This window comes from Monodelphis domestica, chromosome 8 (genome assembly GCF_027887165.1).
Source record: "Monodelphis domestica isolate mMonDom1 chromosome 8, mMonDom1.pri, whole genome shotgun sequence".
NCBI lineage: Eukaryota > Metazoa > Chordata > Mammalia > Didelphimorphia > Didelphidae > Monodelphis > Monodelphis domestica.
Window position 1 is genome coordinate 77,957,305 of NC_077234.1, and position 27,502 is coordinate 77,984,806.

Below are 27,502 nucleotides of genomic sequence, written 5' to 3' on the forward strand. Positions count from 1 at the left end.
CCATTTTGAAAATTAAATAATATGACACAGACTTGATTTTATTATAGCTTAATCAACAACTACATGAAGCAAAGATCAAGATATTTAGATTATAAAGAAGGATGTAGTAATCTCCCCCATACACACACACACACACCATTATTTATTAGAAAAAAAGGTTATTTGGCTATATCTCTACAAAAGTGTACACTCTGGGTGAAAAAAAAATCATTCTAAAAGTAGACTGAAACCTGAAATGGCAACTATAATTTCTTATTAATAGGTTCAGCAGTACAAAGAGCTACTTAACATGTTTTTTTTTAAATAAATGCAGAGGTTTTTTGATATTTTTTCATTACAAAAATGAGGAAACCTTTATTTATTTAAATATATAACTCATCCAGCAAACAGATAGAGGACTAAGGTATAAGATAAAGGGATATGATTTCATCAGGATAGGGAGCTTTTGTGTGAGAAAACTCCCTCTAACAAAGGAGATTGGCACCATCTCTGCAACTTGTAGTCTTATTAGAGTTGTCTAGAAAGTTAGAAAATGAAATAACTTGGCGTGGATCAAAGAGTCTGTATGCCCAAGGCAGGGCTTCAACACTTCTTACTAGCTTGGAGGCTTCCACTAAACCGCTCATGACTTTCAGAGATCTAAAACTGCAAATATACAGATTTTATGAGTTCAGCAACTTAAATATTTTCCTTGATTATTCTAATTGTTGTCTTCCTTTGAGCTATGTTTTCATGAAGTCAGTTTGCTTATCAGTTCGGTCAGCTGTATCACCCATTTAGGTGGTTTTTAAAAATCATTCATTTAACAAGCATTTATTAAGCTATTGCTAGCTCCTGTGTCAAGTTCTTGAGATACACATTAAAGAATTAAACAATTCCTATATTCAGAGAGTTTATATTTTGATGTAATGTTATAGCCCCAAAGACTTTCAGATTTCTCATCAGTAATACTACCAAAAGAGGTGACATAACTCTGGTGTGTCTCCTTCAGGGTAACAGTTATAAACTGTCAACATTTGAAACATATGCGTTGAGCCAAAGAATTTGCATTTCCTTAGATCTGGTAACCAATTTGCCTTAAACACACACATACAAGGAGATAACTGCAGAAGTGCCTTTTTGGAACTTCAACTACCTTGAAAATTATATAATCTCTAAGCCTCAAACTTCCATGAAATGAGAAACAGAGTTAAGGTCTTTTACTGTAGTAATGCCATATACATTCCAGATAAAAGTATATTAAATAAGATTAGACAACTCAGAGTGAAACTTTGAAAAGGCAGCACAATGTCTAATTAATGACTTATCTTTTAAGTGTGGAAGTAGTCCAGATTAAAAGAAAGATTATTTTTATTTTTATTTTCCTCTTACATGCTGAAATTTAAAAACAGATGCTTCTAAAAAACAAATACACAAATAGTAACAGTTTTGGTTTCAGGTTGCTCTTTTCAACTCTAAGTACAAAATTGTCCAGTTACTGTAAATCACCTAGAACAGGATTATCCTTTTAAAAATTAATTGCAAAATTCATTCCATTAACCAATGAAATCACTGAAATAATTTTAAGGTATTAATAGAGGAATCCAAAACAATTATAGAGGATCTTTTTTGTTCCCTGATTCGCTTTTCATAACAAAAAAATACCCTAAAGAATTATATGACAATATTAGTCAATAACTATGTGAGGAGGTTGTTTTTGTTTTATTTAGCCCTTGCCTTCTGTCTTAGAATCAATAATGTGTATTGGTTCCAAGGCAGAAGAGAGTTAAGGGGAAGCAGTTAGGGTTAAGTGACTTGCCCAGAGTCACATAGCTAGGAAGTGTTTGAGGTCAAATTTGAAACCTCCCATCTCTAGGCCTGACTCTCAATCCACTGAGCTACCTAGCTGTCCCCTGAAGAACAGTTTTGTTTTGTTGTTTTATGAGGAGAATTTTATTTGGGGTTTAGATGTATAGGATGACTGAAATACCAGCATTTCAACAGTGTTACTTTATCATTCTCAGCTCCTCACTTTCCCACATGTCTAGTCTTATTGATTGTGCCTCTACCTCATCTCTCACATCTCTCCTGTTCTCATCCTCCTACTATAGATTAGATATCACCATGTCCTTAGACTACAGCAAAAGCATTTCCTCAGGTGTCTCCCCTCTTCAAGTCATGCTTCATATAGCCACCTACATGATATTCCCCAAAGCACAGATCCTGACCATGCCACTTCTCTGCTCAACACACCTCAGTGGCATTCTGTTTTCCTCTAAACTAAAATGTAATATCCTTTGGCCTTTTTTACATTTCTGCTCCAACTTCCCTGTCTAGCCTTATTATATTCATGATAGTCCCTCTCATACATAGTCCAGTTAATTTAGTCCCCTTGCTTTTCCTCATGTACAACAGACCATTTTATTTCTTGTCTTTTGTAGAGGTTTCCCTTGCTCCATACCTTTAATTACTTTTTTTCTTACTTCTGCCTCCTAGAATTCCGAATTTTCTTCAGAGTTCACATTACCTCCTACATGAGGCCTTTCCTGATTTATAGCCTCCTCTACTGCAGGTGTTAGTTCCTAACTTCAATCACTGCTACCACCACCACCACTATCACCATCACCCTCCCTTCCTGCCAAATTACTTTCTATTTGTTATTAATGTTTATATGTATACATACCGTTTCCAAAAAATAATATAAGCTTCTGGAAGGCAGAGAATATGTTTTTCCCTTTATCCTCATTGCCCTTGACATTGTCTTACACATAGCAAGTGCTTAACAAAGAATTATATATTGATTAATCCATTTTTGTTTATTTACCAAAAGAATTTGAGGTATTTCATTAACATTTCTTTGTGTCTTTGTCCCATGACCTCTTCCATAGAAATACCAATTACACTAGAGAAGGACCTTAGAAATATTCTGTTAAAGATGTAACCATAGCTGACTTTTTAAAACAAAGTTAAAATTGTCCATCCCTTTGATGTTATGTGCCAAAAACTTCAGGCTGCTAGATGTGCAGGTTAATTAATGTATAAGACTTTTTCCCAGAATACAACAAAAAATTCAAATCTGTACAGAGGAAACCAGCCAGGTATCCAGACCCTAAGTTGCTGCCTTTACTTCCAGTGCATAGACACCTTGGTTGTGCTAACGTCAAAATACATAGTTCATATTTGATCCAATGAATGGCAAGCAATTCAAAATAATAGACTGAGGTGTCATAAACATAATCTTGTTAATATTACATCAACGTTGCCAGAAAGAAAAAATATATTATAATGTAAAAAAGTAAAACACCTGGCATAGAAATGTTTCTTCATATTGTCTTTCTTGTCTCTATCCTTAAGAATGACACAAATTTGCTAAAGAGCTGTTAGTGCCAGGTTTTCATAATGTAACTGTCACTAGCATTGTTTTGAGTTATTAAAATCATTAGAAGTGAAAAATTAATTTTAAATGTCATTTGAGGCAAGGGTTCCATATAACTGACACAAACTGGCATACTCAGTAGGCTTTCTACCTGCATGGTAGCATGATGGAGTCATTAAAACCTGGCATTATCTGTCAGGAGTTGGACTGCCACTAACTACAACTTTGTGAAAACACTTTAAGTTCTTTGGACTTTATTCCTTTGTCTGTAAAATAATGGGATGGGACCAATGTTTTCTAATATTGCTTCCATTTCTAAAATGCTATGAATTCAATGCAAAACTTGAGTTATGTTAGTTGCATTACTAAGTTGAATGGTCAGGTTAATAAAATTTTTCGATCTGGTAGACCTAGCCTTAGTCGAAGCAATGGAGCACTACTGAATTTATATGAGGAGGAAAAATGTCCACTGTCATGGATGTGAAGCTTGAAATCCTACCATGATCCAGTTCTACATTTTAAGGAGACATTTGGAAAACTCATATCGGAAAAGAGTCTACAACAAACTTTTGACATGGAGAAATGGTACGAGTTAGCAGTGTGTTGGACTTGAATCACTGTACCATAACTTTTTTAATGCCTTCCTAATTTCTCCCTTCCTAAAGGTGAGCGCCCTTTCCATTGTAACCAGTGTGGAGCTTCTTTCACTCAGAAGGGCAACCTACTGAGACATATTAAGTTGCACTCTGGGGAAAAGCCGTTCAAATGTCCCTTCTGCAGCTATGCCTGTCGGAGAAGGGATGCCCTCACAGGACACCTCAGGACACACTCTGGTAAGTTCCCTCAGGTTACTTGTTCATAACTTTGTCCAAATCAGTGGCCATGAAGTTAGTCCAGACTGTTTTTCAACTATGCCAGTATATTTTTACCAGCATCTAAACTTTCTAAGTAGTTCCTATAAACAGCAAAACTCACCTGCAGTTATAAAATAATCCCTCATGTCTAATATAGCACTTCAAGGAAGAGCTAAAAACAAAGTAAACAGGAACTTCAGAAAAGCCAATTGATTACACCTTTATATGTAGCCAAGTAGCTGTTGAAATATATTACATGTGCTTCATCTATTTTAAATAATTTTTGAAAAGCTATGTGACATTTTCAGCCCCCCACCCCCTTTTGACATGGAGCAATAGGATAAAGTGGCCAAGTGAGCACTATCAGCTGAAAATGTTTTTTACTAATGAAATAAGAAAAACATCATTTTTACAAATCTATTCATCTTTTTAATTGTATAGAAATCATTAAGTCATTGACAATAGGCAATCCAAGATTACTATGAACCTTAAAGCATAGTCATAGTATCCTATACTCTAATAACTGTGCATTTCTTTGACACTATAACCACTCTCCATATATGGTCATGTATCTGTATCATTTTTCTGACCTCATACATCATCATAAAAAATAGAGAATGAGTACTTAATTCCAATAATGCTGAAAAGGGGGAAAAACATAGCTCAGGGTTTTGTGGGTTTTTTTTCCTAAAACTAGTTTCAACTTGTTCCTGTAGAACTGAATGAATATCATTTGACATTTAGTATGTATAGCCCCAATGAAGAAGTTAGAGGAGGCTAATTAATATAGAATCCTGTCATTCTCATTTTATATACTCCTGTCCATCATGACACATTAAATCTTAATTTTAATGTAGAGACATGATGAAAGTGTTGTTTTTATCCAAAATGACAAGTCATTTTACAGAGTTTTGTGGCTAGTAATGTAATACCTGTGTTACATTTTTGTAATTTCTCCTGCTGTACTCGACCTTTTAACATGAATGTAAAGGGATTACAAAAATTTTCCACTTTAATTTCTTAATTATCTGATATCAAAAAGGTCCAGGCAACAAAAATAAAAGTTGAGATAAAGAAAGATTTTGAATAAATTATTTAAGCTGTTAAATGAAAGGTGTATTTAATTTAAGAAATCCTGAATTTCAAAATTGCAAGATAAAATTAAAGAAAAATATGAATGTGAACTCATAAGAATAACTAAAGAAAAGACTGATTGCTTTAAACAGATTCATTACTTTAGAAAAACCTTTCATCACCACGGAATTTTTGGCCATATCCAATTTATAATTAAAATTATTTTATTTGGATTACCAAAAATAATCTACTTATTTTTGAGAAGTATAGTTCTTGCATAAAATAGAATATATATACTTTTGCCTCCTCTATCATATCCTTTAAAATATTATTGCTTTTACTTTCCAGAATTAGTATTTATTACTGGAATACCTTATTGTTATTAACTGCTATAGATCTGCTCCTCTTAAATAGCTATGGTACTTAACATTGCATAATGCCCATTCTATATATGGCTATGTGAAGTCAAATTTTTCAAAATTTAGGTAGTCTTTTGACATATCCTCAAACTGGAAAGGCTGATTGTTCTTCTGTGAGTCTGTTTCCTAATTATTGTTGACATGTATATTTTAAGACATATGCTTGTATGTCAATGGATGAATTTCTTTATAATTTTATTTTCCATTTTCTAAAGGATTATGACATTCCCTAGGGAGTTTTTTTAGTAACCTCAATTTTCTTCTTTTTCATTTGTTTAGTTTTTTTTCTAAAATTCATTATTCACTTTATATGGTTCAGCTTAACTTACTTGCTTAACTTTCTTGTTCAACTTAACTTAATTACTAACTTGACAAAAGTCACTGTTTCTCAGCACTCTTTTAATTAGAATGAATGCACCCAGCATTGGTAAAGCATATGTGTTTTTTGCATGTTACTAAGTTGTTAGGCATTGCTTAGTAGGTTTGTGAATTAAAGTCAATGTGATATTCTTCCTCCCACCCTTTTTCTCTCTGGGATGCTAAAGATGTAATCATACTAGTCCACAAATAAATGGCTAAGCCTTGGGTTTAATTGTACAAACCAACTGCAGAAAAAAATAAAAGATAAAGCATATGATGAAGTCACTTAGGTTTATATTTCATTTTATGCTTAAATACATATATATATATATATTGAAACATTTAAATTTTAGCTTTGCCAATAATCAACTGAGAGATTCTGACAGTTATATCTGAAAGTGTGATTTCATATATTACTTTAAGAAGTTAATTATCAATTAAATGCACATTGATTAGCATAGGTTAGTTACATAGAGAAATATTATTTAAGATAGTTGAGAGTAAGTTTAAAGAGGTTTTTTCTGGCAGACAAGAAGACACTACAAAGAAAGCAGTTAGATTTGGGGGGAGTTTTATTTAGATATTTTTAGTATATGATTTAGAGATGGAATATCTTTTTCCTACCTCCTATTTCCTATCCTTACCTCTCCTCATAGAATAAATGGCTTCGGTGGGGTGGTGTACCAAACTGTTTCCGGTCTTCTATTCTCCACCTAGATTTGCCAATAGATTTGCCAATAATATCAACATAGATTTGCCAATAATATCTTTAGTTTACTTATTACAGTATAAAGACCATAAACAAATATTAAAATATTTTTTAGAAATAATAACATACAGAAAAGTGGGGGAAGTATTGGCACAGTTGAAAAAGTATTTATCAGGAAAGACAGGAGACATGGATTCTAGTTTTCACTCCAGAGTCTAACCAGGTGACCAGTTACAGCCTTTTGGTACATTGGTTTGTTTATTTGTAAAATTTGGGAGTCGAGCCAGGTGGTATATAAGATTCTATCCAGCTCAAATTATCTATAGTTGTAGCCTGCTAAATATTTAACTTATTTTAATACTCAAATATAAGAAATAATGAAGACTTTTTGTAATTGCCAGGATATATATATATATATATATATATCTTTATAATTGGTTACAAAAAATTAATATGGGTTTTTTCTATCATTATGCTCAATGATTAGTAATAATGATTTATAAAAATTATTTATGTGAAAATATGAATTATGAAATTATTACACATATGTAAGGTGTTGGTTGTTTATGTTATGTAAACCTGGATCTCTTTTTTTTGCTTGTCAGGAAATATTTATTTTTTTAAATTTCTGATGCTTTAGGCTTGTTCTCAAATCTGCTTGCTGCTTTCAACAACTTCTACTTTATAAGTAGGTTCTTTTAGCCTGAGAGTCCAAGGCTTTACCTGTTTACTGTTGATCAGAGAAGATATTTATCACCTCCTGCTGCAAGCTAGTTCTAACAATCCATTGCTTAAAAACTAAAGCCTACTAATTCCATATAACTATCTCTGAACCAAGACTCCAAAACACAGAATTTTCCTGTGGTACCTTTTATTTGCCCTTACACCTGTGACCAAAGAAAGAAAAGCAGGAAACTCTTGCCTTGAAAATGTCTTTCTTAGTCAAGGAAATTTTAGACATAGAAGTAGTTTTGTATGGAGTTCTAATGATTATACTTTATAATTTCTTCTAAAATAATAATTCAAGGGCATTTGCCTTTTGTTGTTGTTTATAAACCTGTTAAATAACAAACAAGGTTATTTTCAAACAGTTATACAATTACCTCACAGTTGCCATGTTAATTGTCTTCTATTGAAAGAGAGATGTTCCTTATTCTATATACCATTGATGATATTTTATCTCTAGCTTTACTTAGGACTTTTATTTTGAAATGGCCTCAGTTTTGGTGGAATATTATGCATGAGATATCTTCCAAAATGTAAGACATAATGAGAGAAGGAAAAAATTGTTAAATTTTCCTTACTTTGTAATGCCTTTTGAGAGGTGGCATTGTAGAAGAGATTTTTCCTAATTTTTTATTTCCATTTTATATTGTTGATCCAAATCTATCAAACATTGGATATTAGTTTTGATAGGCCATCTCAACCTTAGAAATTTTATTCTCTGTGCTTTGAAGATCTCTTAAGTTTATCAGTTATAGGAATATTTATTAAAATTAAATTAATCAAAATATCTTGACTTTTAACATAGGGATTTGTTTTCAAATAAAAAGATTTTCACAACTCTGCTTGTAAAGAAATATTAATATATATTTTCAGGAAGCTGCCTCTCTTGTTAACATACTTCTTCTTAGTGTAAATGTTGTAAATATGGTTATTTCTGTATTTTTTGTAACTTTTTCCAATTATGTTCTTTGAGTCAGAATAAAAACTTATCATTGTTTTAAATTGTTCTTTAATTTATATCATTTGAAGTTTTATTGATATGGATACCTATGAGCTACATATGGTTTTTCTCATTAATCTAGAATGATATTTTATTTCCTTTTTACTAAACATTTTCAATTCAACAAACATGTCTTAATTGTATGCAATGAGTAAGGCATTGTAATAAATTCTGGGATATCAAAGACTTAAAAAAAAAGAATCCCTAACCTTAAGCAGATTTTATTCTACTATATAAAACACATAGACAGAAAAACAATTACAGGAAGATTTGAGGAAATAAATAGAGCACATTTTTATTTGATTAGTGAGAATTCCTTTTTATAGCAATCATAATTTTTTGGTGTTGTGACATAAACTTATGTGTATAGAGAACTGTTGATAACCTTGTTAAAGTCTCAGCTTATCACAACAGCTAAACCAAAGAAAATGAATGTCTGTGGTAAAAATAGTATTTCTTATGTTAAAAAAAAAAGTGTTTGAAGACTAAAACAAGGAAGTAGGATAGCTTGTATAATCTTTATTTAAGGAAATCCTGAATAAACACACCAAAAGCCAAATCTACCAAATAATCTCAAAGATAATCTTGGGTTTCCTTGTATAAAAAAAATGGAAAATGACATTATCTTCCTATACCTATACCAATTGAAGTTCATAAATAAAGGTTTTAATAAGATTTTAAAATAGGAAATGCCAAAGTTAGCATTTACTGGCATGGGAATACAGTATATGTCATGTTGATTTTCATTTCATTTCTTTTTTAATCCATATAAAGAATATGCATTTTCCTTTTTAAAACATTATCAGCAAAATTATGGAGTTGGGATAGGGATATATGGCTCATATCTCTAATTCTTTTTACTTTCTCAGTCTAGATGACCCATAAATCTTAAGACTTGAATATAAACATCTAATTTTATTTTAAAATTTTATTTTGCTTGTCTTTTTTTAATATCATCATGATTTCCCCAGCATTTCCTCCCTTCCTACTCTCTGATAGCCATCTCATATAACACAATTTTAAAGACAAAGACATAAAATAAAATATTGTAGAAAAAAATCAATGTTAACTGATTCTTTACTCTTTTCCTCTGTAAATGATTCTTCATTCCTTTAGTTACCTTCATTCAATCTATTTTAAAATAATCCTTTCTACCCCTATATTTCTTCTTTTTATCCTTAAATTAACTCCTTTCCCCACCATGTGTTATTCTTTTTTCTAGTTTTTGAATTTTGCTTAATTTAGTTTCTTTTTCTTAGTTTTACCTAGTTATTTAATTCTCTCTTCTTTCTCCAAATTAAGTAAAATCCTTCTACTTTTCAGCTTTTGTCTTTTTAATTTTATTTTGGTATCTATTCCTCAAGATAATTTTCCCCTTACTCTTTTCATTATTTATCTTCCCTTTCTGTCTTTTTCTAGACTTTTGATTCATGTTCCCTCTATATTCCTCATGGAATTAAAGTTTAGTCACTATATGTTTTGGATTTCCTCTTCTTAACAGTTTCTGCATTATTGCCTTGTAGATCTTACTCCTAGCCCCCCTTTTTTTCTGTTGTGCCCCATTCACTTGTTTAGATAATAGAAAGGATATTGCCTCCTTGGTAGGAATATTCTTGTGTCCTTGATTGTGTATTTCATTATTGATCTTTACTTTCCTATTGTCACAGTTTTCTCCTTTTGTCATGAAATGTCTTCTCTGAGTTAGTGTGTGTTTTTTTGGGGGGGGCGGGGTCTCTTCTAGGGACAGTTGCCCCAGCAGCTCTGATTCTCCTTATGAAGTAGGTAGAGTAGTCTTTCAAAGCATTGTAAGGGCCCCTCAACTTCCATTAGACTGTCTCTTTCCCAAAGGGAATATACTGGAATAAGATTTCTCCATTTCCCCCATTTTTATCTCACCCTTTACATTGTTTCCCATTCTTTTGCAATCTTTCTTTTTTTCACAAGAAACTACAAGAGTTATTTTTCATTCATTATTAAACTTTGATAATGAGAGTATATCACACATTTTTTCTCTATCTTCTTCTCTTTTCTTCTTTTATGTACCATTCTGTTCCACAATTTAATCACACAAGATCGTGTAGCCAAAAGTTAGTTCATGATATTTCAGGCCTGTTTTTATGTTCAAAAATTCAAAATGTTTTTTAAAATTATTTCTTGATTTGAGATAGTCAGATTTTTTTTTCATTTGTTTCTCTGCTTAGAATGCTTAAGCATTTTTCTTATATAACTTCATAGATTAAGGTGTTCAGATTTTTTTACTTGTGTTTTTCTTGGAGAACTATAATCCTTACATTTTCTGTATGAGTCCTGTCTTCCGAATCAATATATTCCACTTATATGAGGATTTTTCTTCTTTAACATTATTAATTTGGTTTCCTTCTTCAGACTACCCTTAACCTCTATGTATTTCCATACCAATAAGTTTTCATCTTTTGTTTCTTTGATGAGATTTGCCCACTGTGGATAATTTTTTTTTACTTTTGCTATATTCTTTTTTCTCTTTTAAATCATATGGGGTACATTTTGCTATAACTCCATGCTCTCATGTGAACTGATAGTGCTTTCTGCCTCATCATGTATTAAGTCATTTTCCTTTGTCTTACCATATTCATTCTAAGAGTCTGGAATATTTTAATTTATCTAGAGGCTATATTCCCTTATGTTCTTAATATCTTTCCTATTTATGCTTATCTATTTATGCTTGAGCTCTTTAACCAAGTTTTCAAGAGCTTTGATTATTTCTGTCTCTTTTCTTTGTTTCTCTGTTGCTCATTTCCTGATTCTTTCCTCTTTATTACAGTTTCTCTGGGGTGCTAGATCTCAAAGCCATCTTAGTTTTTTTCCACTCTGGGGAATTCACCTTTTACCAATTTCAGTCTGTGCCCCAAGTGAATTCTGAGTGGATAGAACTGGTTCCAGTTGAATGGTTGGCTTTTTGATTTAGGCAGGCCTGGTGAATCTACAGATTTTCTGTTATCCCATTCTAGTTCCCTCTGTTCTTCAGTTTTCTGGCCAAGCTTTGTTGCAGTTGAGAATATTGTCACACTACTGTCCTAGCTTGTGAAAGTTTCTGCCTTTTGATTTTCGTTAGCACTGGGAGAACATGAAGGGGGCTGGAAGTGAGATGAGTTTATAGAAAGCCTTTGGGTCTCCTTTTGCAGCCCTTGTGCAGCACCTGTTGCTGAAGAAACATGTTTAAATTTAGGGAATACATTTCTCTGTTATTAGTTCATTGAGTGTTTACCTTTTTCAGGTCCTTGGTATGTGAGAGAATGTAGGCAGCTGAAATTACTTAATCTCTTGCATATAATATCTCTTTTAGAGAAGTTTGAGAAGTCATGCAGATTAGAAGTGCCTAGTGCTCCATTTTAATGGCCAACTGTTATTTTTATTATTCACATTATTATTATTGAATATTCTTAACTTAAATTTAAACTGACAGAGAATTTTTTGTTTGCAGAGAAATAGTGAATCAATTCATGATACCAAGGAGAAAAGATCAATTGGATTTGTTTCTTAAGTATTGTACTTTTGGCATTGATTTATGTATCCTCCATTACTGGATTTTTTTCATGGACTTTATTTTACATATCACCTTTTCAATTAACCTTTTATATCTGATACTCCAAGGAAGAGTGATGTTTTAATTAAACCCTGAACTAAAAGCAATAAAAATATTCTTTGGCATTCATGGTGTTCAAGAAAAAATTGAGAAGAACTAAGTTGCAGCTTGGTATAGTGGAAAGATCACTGAATTTGGACTAATAAGGCCTGTTTGGATCCTAGATCTAGTCCTTGCTACTGCTGTGACTTGGGGTAAGTCATTCAATTTCTCTATGAGATAAGAGGTTGGACTAGAACTAGACAATGATTTCTACTCTAAATTCTATATTTTTTCAGTTGAGTATTATTATTACTCTTTTTACACATACCATGGCGTGCTTAATTAAAAGAAGAAAATAAACATTTATGAAATACCTACTGTATACCAAGGGACTGTGCTAAACAGTACAATATTATTTTATTCTATATTATTAACAGCCATGGGGGCTGTAAGTGCTCATATCATTAATATTTTATAGTTGAGGAATTGAGACAGAAAGCTATTAAGTGATTTTCTCTGTTGTTTGAGGCCTGATTTAATTCAGGTCCAGTACCCTATGCATTTCACCTTGCTGTGGTCACCACTACAAAATATAGTACATTAATACTTTTTCAGTTACCAAATTTTGGTAGTCAAGATTTAGTCTCAGTTTTAAAAATGCATGTCAAAATGTCTAAGTAAAACCAAAACATTCAGAGAACCATTATTTGTCCTTTTATGTGATTCCTGTTCAATATCCATTACTAAATGCTCTTATTATGAGGACTTATGATTCACAAGTGAGAAGAAAATGGAAGAACCTTAAGACCAATTACTCTACTTGTGTCAAGTTCTAGCCTATGGGATCACAAGTAGCCCATGAAACTCAAATGTAGTCTTAAAACAGATTAAAATGTAATTGGGAAATGTTTAAGAAATCAAATAAAAATACAACAAAGATAATGGTAATTTGTCGTTTTCTAAGTCAATATGTATCTAGGTCTGATTGTAGGTCTGAATTGTTATCTGTGTATTCATGTATATAATTTATTTTTAAAGTCTTTCTTGGAATTTAGTTATACTGCCTAGCTTTGGAATGTATTCAGTGTTTAGCTACCTTCTTTGGTGTTTTTCCTAATTTCTTGGTATCTAATGTGTAATTTAAATCCATCTTTAAATCCATCTTTTCCTCATTAGGAGGAACTAGGTCCTTCATATTCTCATATATTGGAAGACTCTACCACCTCTCTTTTAGATTCTAATTTTCTTAAAGACAGAGTTTAGGTTTTCCTCCTTTTGAAATCTCTAGAGCTCAAGTATGTAGCTTCAGTTATTGTATAATTTGAATGGATTCTTCAATAAATACTGAGGTTGTCAGTCTTTTTTAATAATGTACTACTCTACTTATATTACATCAATAGGGATTTAAATTTAAGTTTGTTTATTTGTTTTCCTCCCCATTAATGAGGATGGATGGAGATGATTTTTGTTACATTCTACATCAGTTCCTTTCCTAAATTTTCATGATTTCTGGATAAGAATATTGTTTGGATCTTTTAAACAGAACATAGCTAATTCATTTCATTCAAACAGAAACCAAATTTGAGACCTTGACTGACCAGTACTATGTTCTTTTAAACTGAAGTAATTAAACATTTCTTCTGTCTATATAAAATAATACCAATTAATTTGCCCTTTCCTTTACATCTTTTTCTCTAATAGTTTCATCTTTAGGTTTTGGTTGTTATGGTATATATGTTTTCTTTTCTATAAACCCCTTTTCCAGTTCACTACATTTTTTTTATCTTGTGAAGCTTCAAATTGAATAGTATCTTTTGAATATGAATTGTGTTGAATAGCCCTGGATTTGGAGTGTTCTGCTTCTTACTACTTTTGTGACCTTAGGCAAATTATTTCCACACTCAGCCTTGGTTTGCAAAATGTAAACTTGTAAAATGTTGGGGTTGGATTAGATGATCTGAAATATCTCTGCCAGATTTAAATCCTATGATCCTATACATGTGATAATTACTGTATGGTTTACTTATTAGGATGAGGGTAATAACTTATTTGTTTTTGTGGTATTTTTAAAGTAATATTACATATTTAAGTTATATATAGTTTTTTTATATTCTGTCAGAACATTTTTCTTGTTTTAATTTTATATTTGCGGATTTTTAAATTTTGACTTTTGGATATTATTGATTAGAGACCTAAGCACTTTTACCTAATATCATATTATTGACAAATTTGATAATAACACTATTAACTTACACTTTTACTTAAGTATTAATTAGCACCTTCCCTTATAGGATACTGTTCTTTGTGTAGCACCAAAGTCACATTTAGCCATTTATAAGGGCAAGAATTTGTATACTCAATGCTTGACATGGAGTCTGGCACATGCTTAACCTTTAAATACTCTTCACTGATTGACTGACAAGCCAATTATACACCCACCTGGTAGTAATGTTCTAATACTTTGGATTGGATGATGAATGTCATGTACTGAATAATGTTGATATGGATGTTTGAAATCTTTGCTATTTCCCTTTTTATTTTTTTAATTTAATCTTTAATTTTTTTTAATTCAGTCTTTAAAATTTCACTACTCTCTAGTATTTAAGTATTTGTTGAATTGAATGGAATTTAGTATGACATAGAACTTACATAACACAATTTCCTTCTCCTCTGGAAATCTGTCATTCTCTCAATCCTAGTTTCAAGGTTAAATAAGTAGTCAAATTATTTAATCTTTCAAGCCCTGGTAGTATGGAAAAAATAACAAAATCATTATTACTAGTAGGATGATGATGAGAAAGATAGTATACATCTAGAGCACTTTAAAGTGTGAAAACTATATATTCTGATTTTATTTTAGCCTTGCCAAATCTGTATGATGTAGGAAGGCACTACCAGCTTAATTATCTTCATTTTATAGATGAATGAACTAAGGAAAACTACGTGTCACATAGATTGTAAATGTCAGAGACTGAATCTATAGCTAGGTTTTCCCTAGCATCAGCATACTATCCAATATCATATTGACTCAAGATAGATAATTATTATTTACCTTAAAGGGTTGTTGTGAGGAAAATGTTTTGCAAATCATAAAATATGTAAATATGGGGTTTTATTTTAATTTCCCATAATCATATTTTAGGGCTTATAAAATACTTTCCTTGAAACTAACTCATCTGTCAGGTTGTATAAACATCATTTTATTTATATATATATATATATATATATATATAAATTCATATTCCATTCCCCTTAAGCATAATTTCAGTCAGTTAACAAACATTGATTAGGTCTTTTGTCACACACTGTGTTTGGCACTGTGAGAAGAGAGGAAAGCTGGTTTAAAAAAAGAGTTCAAATACTTCTTCATGCCCCTAGAAAATAATTTTCAAAAGGAGTGTACCACAACAATAGAGCTGAACTTAAGCATGTAGACAAGGTCATAAAAAATTCTGGAAAAAATGAGCAAAATAATAAGAAAAAAAATCTAACCTTAGAAAGTTACTTTAGTGACAGGGAAGATCAAAATAAAACTCAGAAGAGGACAACATTGCCAATATGGAACATGTGAAAGCCTCAAAAGAAAGTGGGAAAAACCCAAAAAAGAACTCCTGGTAGAGGCAAAAACATTAAATAACAAGAGAGGTAGAAGAAATTTGGGAAAAGAAATGAAAGTCAATAGCTTTGAAAAAACATACTGAGAAAAATAACTCCATAAAAACTAGAAATGACCAAATGGAAAAGGAGGCACAAAAATACATTGAAGAAAGAACTTGTTAAAATGTAGAATTGGCCAAATGGCAAAGGAAGTGCATAAGATTGAAGAAAATCACTTTCTAAAAAAGTTAGAATTGTGCAAATGGAAACTAATGGCTCCATAAGACATCAGGAACCAACAAAACAAAATCAAAAGTATGAATAAAATAGAAAAACATTTAAATATATCACTAAAAAACATAGATTCAGGAGATATAAGAATCATTGGATTACTTGAAAATCATGATAAAAAAAAGTCTGGATACCATATTACAAGAAATCATCAGGGTAAACTGTCCTGATACTCTCAAACAAGAATACAATATAACCCAAGAAATTTTCTCTAAAAATTTTAGGGAGGCAAGTTGCAAACCATAGATATGTTGAAGAGTCAGATTTCCCTAAATCCTATGTTCTCTTCCAAAATCTAATATTATATTAAACAATGTCTGAAACCATGTACAGCTGTCCCTAGAAGCTTTGACACTAGTGTCATCTCTTAAATAGGTACTCAGCATTCTCTCAACTAATATGGAACTCAGTCATCTTCCATATATCTTGTGAAGATTGGATTTGGCTCTCCCCTGACCTGAAGTAGCCAACAAGAGTTGCTCTAACATGAAAAACTCATTACTCTATAGCCTGATGTGAGGGAATAGGAGAGGAAGATAAAGATAAAGTGGAATATGTAATGTGCCATAATCAAGTAAATGGTAAATAATAAAAGGAAATAGTTCCTGAGGTCTTTCAGGAATTAATAAATAAAACCTGTATTAAATGCTTACAATGTACAAGGCACTGTGCTAAGTTGTAGGAATACAAATAGAAAAGTAAGCTAGACTCTGCTCTTAAGGACAAAAGGAAGGTTTTTAGCTGAAAGTCAAATGGGCATGTCTCATGGTCCTTAAGAATGCAGTGGCAAAGGAAATGGGAATACCTTTTCTTTAATGTCACTTTTAGTGACAAACATGTCAGTTCCTGATTTTGAACTAATTGACAGGAAGAAGAGGGGCTACAGAAGGATGGATGAAATGGCAAGTGGAAGGATTGAAATAGGAGGAAGAGAAAAATCTTAATTTATTGGACAAAGAGGTCCCACAGAAGAACACTCCTGAAGGAGGAGAGATATATTCTGTATTAGGAGATGGAGACTTTACAGTAGGTAAAAGGCTTTGGTGCTCAGAGAAAAAACTAACCCTGAGAGAATATTCTACCTCCAGGGAAATCTCATAGGGACAAACAACAACCAAAAGAGTGAGAGGACATGGGCCCAGAGAGAAGATTACTTGAAAATTGTAAGTAAAGTGATCATGGGGGAGAGCTAAAGGGTAGAAATGGACTTCAAAATTAGAAACAAAGGAAATTCTCTACCATAGGGTAATACTTCTGTCCATTTAGTTATTGGCACTTCTAAGCAATAGAAGAAAAATTCAACAAGGCAAATAACACAGAAATTTTTTTAAAAGAGGGAACTCAAAATGGGTACTTTTACAGAGACTGAAGAAGGAATAAATAGCTTTAGGACAATGTATAAAAAATTAAAAAGTTTAACACATACAGAAAAATAAGACCAAATAAAGAAAATGAGGAAGAACACTCTTTTTTTTTAAGTAAAGTGCAAAAAATTAAAAAGAATTCAAGATCAGGAGAGGAAGGAGAATTTTACTTAAACTACTTAGCTAAGAAAAAAAGGTAAAATTTACTAACTAGATGAACTAAATTTGACTAAATTAACTATTGAAAGAAATGCTGTAGAAGTAGGAGATATAACTTCTTTCTGAAAGGTAAGAGAAAAAACTTTTGAAGAAGCTGCCATTTGAATTAGACCTTAAAGAATAGATAGCATTTTATAAAATAGAGATGGATGGGGTTAGTGAGGGAATGAAAAATTCCATTCATGAGGGATATCCAAGTCACATGGAAAGATTAGAAGTTCATCTTGGCCGGAAAGTAAATTTCAAGAAAGGATGAATCAATAAGGCAGGAAAAGTAGGTTGGAACAAACTTGTGAAAGTTCTTGAAGGTAGGCTAAGAAAATTTGGCTTCTTTTGTCAGGCAAAAATAGTACTTGATTGGTAGATTATGGTTAAACGGTATTTTTTAAAGATTACCAAAATTTCTTAAACCAAGTCTTAAGAGAACTGTGGATATTTCTATTCTAATTGCGCATCAAATTATTTAGCAACTACAAAAGCATTAGAATTATCCAATGCTGGGATTCTGATGGACACCAGTGGCTTAGCTTGTACTGATTCAGAAGTCAGTTCTTGTGTGGCTCACTGCTTGTCTTGTAATAACCATGTACCATAGTAAAATTAGTCCTGGAGGCTTTCCATAAGAAGGAACTGTTTTCACCTGATCTATAGCACTGGCATCTGACCGACTTACTGTGTGATCTCCCAAGTGTGAACTTTCCCCACCCTCCGCCCCTCCTTCCTTCCTGGAGGCTGGTGGAGGTGGATTACACTGAGAGTTACACAAGCAGTGTCAATTGCACACATTATTTGCATAACTGTGCTGTGCTGATTTCGCACACCTAGTGTGTACTAGAGTCAGTATCCTCCATCCCTATCTATGTACTGTGCAAGAGCCTGGGGAAAAAAAAAACAAAACTTAATAATGTCATTTCTGCTCATACTTTAGAGAAGCTCACCAGGGAAGAAAAGCTATTTAGTCAGATCAGTCTGTAAAACAGTTCAGTCTTCCAAATCTGTAAAGGTTTTTTCCCCCTCTTATTTTCAGCAAAGGAATCATTTCTTATTATTACTATATATTGTATATTTTTGAGGTTTTTTATTTCTTTTTAAATACTGCTTCAAAGGTAAGGTCACTTTCTCAAGAGTGGAAAAGAAAAAATAAATAAGGAATTTTTATCAGGAATGAAAAAAAACTCCCATTTCTAACCTGTGTTGTCCTTAGCATAGCCTTTTTAATATGCCAATCTGATTAGTTATAAACTGGGATCTTGATTCTATATTCCCATAAACAGAAGTTTGAAAGCAAAAGAGAAGGATCAGAAGATTCCTCAGACCCCTAAATAATTTTAGTGACACTTCTTTCCTGCAATATTAAATAAATTTGTACCTAGCTTTCACAGCTCCTATCCCACTCACATTCTCCTATGTGTAATATCTATCTTTTTTCTGAGTATCACTTTCCTCATATCTAAAGTAAAGAAGTTGGACTAGATAATTTCCGAGATCCATTCTAGCTCTGAATATTGTGCTTCTACTTGAAAAGTCTCCCACCTTTCCTTTCCAAAAAGCTGAGTCTGCAGGTTTGGCATGCTTGGAACTCCATGGCCCAGTGGTAAGGCTGCATGCCAGGCTCATTACTCACTCAGTACTAGAAGAGCACGTCACATCTTTTTTGTTGTTGTTGTTAAAGCTAGCCCCCACCCTTTTCCTTTATTTTTCCTATTTGATCCATGTAGATGAGTCAAAGAAACCTGTTCATCCACAACCTGTACTTTCTTGCCAGATCTTGGAAGGTTCCCAAATGGCAGGAGAAAAAAATCAGGACAGATGGGGAAAATAAAATTAAATATTGGGGGCAGCTGGGTTGCTCAGTGGATTGAGAGCCAGGCCTAGAGATGGGAGGTTCTAGGTTCAAATGTGGCCTCAAATACTTCCCAGCTGTGTGACCCTGGGCAAGTCACTTAACCCCCATTGCCTAGTCCTTACCACTCTTCTGCCTTGGAACCAATACACAGTATTGATTCCAAGATGGAAAGTAAGGGTTTAAAAAAATAAATTAAAAAAAATAAAATTAAATATTAAACATTTATCTGCAAGTAAGAAAAAGTAATTGGAGCATAATTATCACCTTTTAAAATATTGTCAATTTAATGATGTAATAGTGGTAGTTTCACTACAGTTAAATTTCAATAAATAACCTAGGAAGATAGGAAAGAGTAGAAGGAAAGAAGTAGCACTCATGTAAGAATATTATTTATATCAAAAGTTGCCCAGTGTTTAGTCGAATATTTGATAGTTTTAAATCTAATATTCTTGCCTTAATTAGAAATATTTTCCACCATGATTGCTCAGATTTGAGTTTTATCTGAATAACTCAAGATGCTAAGTATGTCTGGTGGTTTTATATGACCTTAAGAACAAAGGCCTTCCTAAGTCTTCATTAATAACACTTTATCTCTCATCTCCATGACTTTATATTTCCTGGACCTCAAATGTGAACATATTCCTTCCACATCTACCTCTGCTTCTTGTAATCCCTAGTTTCCTTTGAAACTCATTTTAAAAGTAATTTATACATGAAACATTTTCCTGATTGCCACAACTCTTAGTATTCTTCCAAAACTTGTATCCATTCAATATATATCTTCATAGCTAAATATTTTCCACTCCAATACCAATCACATACATTTATTAAGTGGTTAATTTGACAGCCATTGTGCTAAGTCTAGGATAAAAAGAAAGGCAAAATCATGGTTCCTGTTGTTAAGGAGTTCATATTCTAATGGGGGAATATGTATAATGTGTGTATATACATTATAGATAGATACATACATACATACATACATACATACATACATACATACATAGAGAAAGAGATGGAAAATAATCTCAGAGGGAATGAATCAGAATAGGGGAAGAGTAGAGTAGAAGAGGACTGAGATAGAACTGCATAAGATGGGAGTTGAGCTGAGGCTTGAAGGATGCCAGGGAATGCAGAAGGCAAAAAAGTAGAATTTCTGGATCTTAAAGAATGTGGATAGGGGGAATAAAGCATAAGAAGACAGGGAAGAAAGGAAGGGGCTACGTTATGAAGGACTTACCAAATAGGAGTTTATATTCTGTGCTAGAGGTAATAGGGACACATTGGAGTTTATTAAGCAGGTGAATGGAATTATCAGATTTGGACTTTAGGAAGATCCCTTTGACAGCTAAGGATTGAAGTTGAGAAGAGACTTAAGACAGGAAGTCCAACCAGAAAGCTTTGCAATAGCCCAAGTATGAGGTGAAGAACATATGCTGTGACTGTGAAGAGTAGAAAGAAAGGGACTTATGTGAGAAATACAGTGAAGGAAGAGATGACAAAAATTGGCAAAATTAGATACATGGATTGCTTGTATAAGAGGAATCTGAGATGACACAAATATTGTAAATGTGGATGATGAAGTCAATGATGGTACTCCTTAACACTAAGAGGAGAGGGCTGGAGTTAGGGAAAATAATGAATTCTATTTTGGCCATGCTAAGTTTTGAGATTCCTATAAGATACACAGTTAAAGATTTCTAAAAGGCAATTGGTGATTTGATACTGGTGCTCAAGAAATTATGATTAGATATGTAGATCTGAGAATCATCTGCATTGAGTAAATAATTGAAACATTAACAAATGAGATAGGAGAAGAGAAGTGAACCTAGGGTAGAGTCTTGGGGACACACAGTTTTTGTAGATGGGGTATGACTTGGGTGAAGAACTAGCAAAGGGAACTGAAATGGATTGGTCATACATGTAGAGAAGAACAAATAGAAAACAATATCATGGAAACTGACAAAGTCAAAAATAAGCAAGAGAAGAATGATCTAAAGAGTCAGAGATTAGAGAGAAGTCAAAGAGTATAAAGACTGAAAAAATACTAGATATTGCAGTTGAAATCATTGGTGATTTTTGGAGTAAGTAATTTTAGTCCAGTGATGAAGTCAGAAGCCAGATTGCATAAAGTTTAGAATCAAATTCAAGTAGAAAAAAAAAATATAAACACTTCTTGTAAACCATTTTCTCAAAGATTTTAGCTGGGAAGGGGAGAAGAGATTCAGGATGATAGCTACCTGGGAGGGTATAATCAAGTGAGAGCTTTTTAAAGATGGGGAAAACATTGGTTTTATAGAGGCAGCAAGAAAGAAGTCAGTACGTAAAGAGAACTTGAAGATTAGAGACTGAGAGAGTTAGGATCATAAAGGGGTTTAGAGAAAACTATCAGATTGGATTAAAGACACATGTAAATACGTTTACCTTGGCAAAGATAAAGGCCATATTTTTATGTTATAGAAAAGAGGAAAGATGGAGAGAGATAAGATATTTGACTGATATGAGATGAGAAAGAACAAAATATTATTGGAGAATGGCCTCAGTTTTTTCATTAAATTTTGAGGTGGGGTCATCAGCTGAGAGGATTAGGGAAAAGGGTGCTTTAAGAGACTCAGGAATGATGAAATATAATATAATTTAAACTCCTTGATGTATAGGACTTTCATTTTTGTCTTTGTATTTCTAGCACCTAGTATAAGACCTGGAACATAGGTGTTTAATAAATATCTGTTATTTTCGTTGAATTGTTCTTCAGTTGTGTCTGACTCTCTGTGACCCCCATTCAGAATTTGTTTATAGAGTAGTTAGCCATTTCCTTCTTCAGCTCTTTCTACAGATGAGGAAACTGAGGCATACAAGGTTAAGTGACTTTCCCAGGGTCACACAGTAGGCATCTGAAGTCATATTTGAACCTAGGAAGATCAGTCTTCCTGACTATTGGCCCATAATTCTATCCACCCACCTCTCAGATGTCCCAAATATCTGTTAATTGGTTGATTAAATTTTTTTTATAATATACATGACTTGGTGACTTCCTTGGGCTATCTGAATCCAGGCTATGGTTGGCTTGGGACAAAATTTTGCTAATGATAAGAAATTACATGGATTTAAGTAAGGAAGTATGAGGTGGGATGGAGGAATAAATTATTCCTAGAATAGTATGTATTTTAATAGTACAAGAATTCCATATTTTCTTATGTATATGTAATTGATCTCTGAAAATCATTAAACTTACTATAAGAATTTTTATTAACACCCCAGATATGATATAAGGGTGCAGGTGGGGTAAAGCCAAGCAAATCCTTATCACAAGGAATGTAATGTTTGGAATAATAGTAATGTGAGTTCATGTGTCTCATTTTCTCAGATAAGGGTCCCTAAAGAGCCCATGGCCTAATTGTTATTTTTATTGGTCTAGAAATTAGCACTCTGACTTGGAAAAATACCAAATGTGAGAAAGTCTGTGCTCAATTATTATATATAAGCATATATTTTAATGTGGCAGAATGACAGAAATAGAGACCATCAGATTTTTTAAATGATAATGCAGTATTTTAAAGATATTCTCTGGCTAGGTTTTCATTTCTGTTCTGTTTTGATAAAACTTTCCCTGTTCATTTCTTACCTTTCACTGCTAACTTATAAGACCACTTATTGTGCTTGGTTGTCTTAGAGTAATTCTTATGAATCCCTTATTTCATTACTTATTTTGATACATTTTCTCTTATGTTTTCATAGGAAAAAACCCTCTAAGAGAATCATATTGATACTATGAGTATGTCTGCTGATTTGAATTCTGGACATATATATGGGTTTTCCCCTCCTCTTGAATGTGTGTGTCCTACTTACCCTATTGCCCTAGATGCAGCTTTTGTGTGCATTCCGCAACCTCTTCTTTTTTCTTGATAATCCATTTTTCAGTGGAGCTGACCATACATTTTAGACGTAGCAAAAGAGCTCTCCCCAAACTAACACTGACATCTGCAGTCAGCGTTGCAGGATTTAGGAAATATTGTCTTTGAAGAAAAATTGAGGGTCCTTCCTTTATAAAATGTCAGGTGTTCTTCCTTGTCTTTCTCTTCCCCTAATTGGCACTGAGAAAGGTAACCCATTATGTAGGAAAATGTCAAAAAGCATAGATTGTTAGAGCAAGAAGAGACATTAAGGGTTGATCATCTGGTCCAAAGCCCTCACTTCATAGATAGGAAATTCCACCCCAGGAAATTGAAATATTTAAGGTTGTACAAGAAAATAAATGGATAAACAAGAATTTGAACCCAAAGCTTTTGACTTTGAAGCCTAGTACACTAGCTACTGTACTTTGAGAACATCAAGAAAAAATGACACTGTTATAAGGAAGAACTGGGAAATAAAGAATTCTGCTAAATATGGCTTCTCTTTTCCAACACTTTGAATAAATTTGGAATTTGGAATACATTTTGAAATCTAACTTTTACTTTGGCCCTAACTTTCCCCTTCACATATGGCCTTGGCATGTGCACTCTACTTTGACTGTATAGCTTGTTTAAGTGATTTCATAATTGAGGTCTCTAATATTAATGAACTGCTTCAAACACTTCAGGTTTCATAAAAATCAGAGTTAAATATAATTTAACAAATTTTGTCATTTTTTTGCCTATCCTTTGACATGTAACTGTCTCTGGGAGCATTTTTCTGTTGAAAATGAATTTCATTCATTATTACTTTCATTTTGGGAATTTTGATAATAATATTGATCCTTATGGTTTCCAGGGATTTTGATTCAGTTTACTTTTTGATCCTAATTGGGTCATTTAGTGAAATTTTAGTTGCCAACATTTAACTTGATTAATAGCAAAGGAACAAAATGGATTTACCCATCAACATTTTCCTTATTATTTGATCAAAAATTTTTTGGCATTTCATTTAGGCCTAACTGTAGGATTAAAAAAGAAGAAACCACCTGGTTTGGTTCTGACTGTTGTGTTCAGACTTTGCATATCATAGAAGCCATAATGGTGAATACATTTCCTCTTCTTTTTATCAGGACTTAGGAGGCCTGTTTTATAAAATGGAAAAAAGTATAAGTATTAATATGTAACCGTAATGTTTTAACATTCTTGATTGCAAAAGATCAAGATAGGAAAAACTGTTGATCACACAGTATGTCAGGGCTAATCTGTCTTCAAATTGCTTTACAATTCTGTAAACAATTGCCAGGTAAAAGCAGATGTCAGGCTGTTGTTTTGTGCCTTGTGGGTATTTTTAGAAGTAGATACATGAAAAAATGAACCAAGGAGAATAAAATAGTCTTAAAATTTGTTCTGCTATTGATCATGCTGTTTATATGTATGTTTATATGTGCTGAATGAAATATCCTGAAAGATGTTGTGGGTGTGAAGATAATTTTATCATGATGCAATAGTTTTAAGGGTTATTTTTTTCTTTACTGGACTTAGAAAAAGTCATTAGATTTTTTCCCACAAATATAAGGGAGCCAGGACTAGATATTTCCTTTTTCTAAAGAAAATTTTATTACTTATGTCTTACTATATGAACTATATGAGTATTTACTCATTGTGGCAACCATTTAGAGTTAATATAAAGGATAAGTCTTTTTCACATTTTAAAAATGGAAAGCTACTTTTCCTCCCCTTCTAAAAAGCAGAAATTAAAATTTATTTGAGAAACTTTCAAACTCCATCTATTGTTTAGGTCATTAAGACCTGATGAAGCCATAGAATTGAAAGTCAGTTAGACTCTTTTCAAGAGACTCAGATTCTTCTAGTACCAGAACTGTCATTGGCTAGTTTTGTTATTTCAAAGCATTTAGTGCTCCATGGCCTCAGTTTCTTCACTATAAAATGGAAGAGTCTAGAATAGATAAAGTATAAAGTTCATTATCATTTTTAAAATTCTATACCACAAAATATGTTTAAGGTACTTTGCAAATACTTTCCATGTTTTTTTCTATTTTGACCCTTCAAAATTCAGAAATGCATTCAATTCAGTTAAACATTAAGTGCCTACTATGTACACCAGACTATGTTCTTAAGGATACAAAGACAAAAACTCAACAGTCTCTGCCCTCAAAGAGCTTATATTCTACTAAAGCATATTTACCAATATAAGTAAATGAAAATGAGGCTTGGGGAAGAAGTAGGCATTAACAACTGAGAAAGATTCAGGGAAGAAGTGCTACTTGAGTTGGTGGCATTCTGTTAAGTAAATATAAGAAGTACAAGTATAATGCTTACTGATTAATAATTGATTAGAGGAAGGAGGTCAGATGTCAGAGTCAGGAAACAGATGACCATTCAGTTTGAATGGAATGAAGAGTTCATGAAAGGGAAAGATGTGAAATATCTAGAAAAAAAAATATATTGTGGAGGTTATTGGAGTTTACAAAAAAGCCCTTGAAATATTATTATTTTATTGTTAGTTTTCTCAGCAAGGAAATAAGATTGTCCTACTTGTGTCTGAAAAAGAGGCTATGAAGAAAGTAGATTAGAGGGGAGAAAATACAGGAAGCTGGAATTTGAATTAGAAGACTACTGCCCGCCACCGTAAAAGTAACTGATGAGTTTGAATTCATATTGAAGCTTATCATTCTTCACGTTATTTCCTCCATGAATTTTTCTCTAGTGTAAGCAGTATGTGTCTTCTTTCACATGATGAACATGTTCAACATATATCATGTTACTTGCCATCATTGGAAGGGAGGAGGGGGAGAGAACATGGATCACAAAATGTCAGAAAATGATAAAAAGAAAGACTTACAAAAGTCTTGGCAAAGAAGAGATTCAGAATTAGGGTCTTGTCCCTATTAAAGGAGAGAAAGAAGATGAATGTCAGAAATGTAGTAGAGATAGGATTGCTAAGACCAAGTAATTGATTTTATAAAATCACTTTTTGTTCTAAGTTTCCATAATTTTTATTCTCTCTGTATATAATTGCATATGTATAGTTTGTTATAGTCCACATTAATTAAACTTATTTTTCCCCACATTGAAGAAATAAGAATTGGAATTTGTTTGTATTATATTAGTCACCTAGCAAAATAAGCCATTCTATGAAGAAATTAGATAATTTAGAGAATGAATTGTGTCATTAAGAATCTTTTCCTCCATTCCAGCATACTATCTTAAGTTATTAGGAGAAAGAATATAACTGCAATAGCCTGTCATTAGGAAATAGTAAGTAATTATGGAAAATGGTTTGGTCTTTATAAACAAAGCTGGTAAAATAGTCGGCTTACTTGTAGGAGAAAGTAAGTGTATAGGAACTTAATCCATTCATTTGTGCTCTGCCTCATTAAGAAGTGGTTAACAGCAGGCCTTCGATCTTATTTTATTGTAACAGAACTGCTCCTCTTAAAAAGAGAGGGAATTCTGCTTTCTTCTCCATGGCAGTACTCCCTTCTTCATTTCCAGCTTTATCTGAATCTTCCAAGTAAGGAACAACATCTATAAAACAACACCTTGTTCTACTCAGACTTTTTTTTCTCCTTTTATCTGCCCTAGCATTGAGTGCATAAATTCTCAAACATAATAGTCAAAAAAGTGGTTAAATAATTCAAACTGTGAACATAATGGTATATGCTGTTGGGCACCTCTTTACTTATTAGAAATGTAGTTGAACCATTAATATTTATATTTCACTTTCTGGTAAGGTGTTTTTTTTTATTCTACAAGTGGAAATTGTTACTTGAGTTTAAAAACTGTCATTTTTTTATATAAGCTCTCCATAACCTACCCCCTTCCAAAAAAAAGACATCACCAGCAAAATTTGGGACAGGGACCGGATTGTAATTTTATTAAGTGAAATATTTTAAATGAGACTAAATTTTTTTAGAATTAAGCTGCTTCTGAACAAATTCAAGATGTGGATACAGTCAGGGCCGAATTCATGGAAAGTTTAGTTAAATAGTAGTAAGAATTTTGTTTTAAACTAAGCTGAAACTGATGCATATAATTTTTAAAAAATTTAAATGAATTTTAATAATTTTTATAAAAATAAATAAATTTAAAAATTTAATAAATGCTAATAATAGATTATGAGTTTAACCGAACATTTAATGAAATTAAAAATCCAAGAACTTTATGATT

At 32.5% G+C, this 27,502-nt stretch overlaps 1 protein-coding gene across 9 annotated transcripts in view; it reads left to right on the plus strand.

The window, feature by feature from the left end:
• The window catches only part of IKZF2 (IKAROS family zinc finger 2), a 207,482-nt gene that overhangs the window by 153,081 nt on the left and 26,899 nt on the right, over nt 1-27,502 (plus strand). For 8 of the 9 annotated variants that reach the window (XM_056807372.1, XM_007501791.3, XM_056807371.1 and 5 more), the window contains exon 5: nt 4,021-4,188. In XM_056807372.1, the coding sequence (XP_056663350.1) occupies nt 4,021-4,188 (168 nt within the window). Of the gene's footprint in view, nt 1-3,763; nt 3,941-4,020; nt 4,189-27,502 lie in introns of all 9 variants that reach the window. The other variant, XM_056807375.1, reaches the window with a different exon arrangement.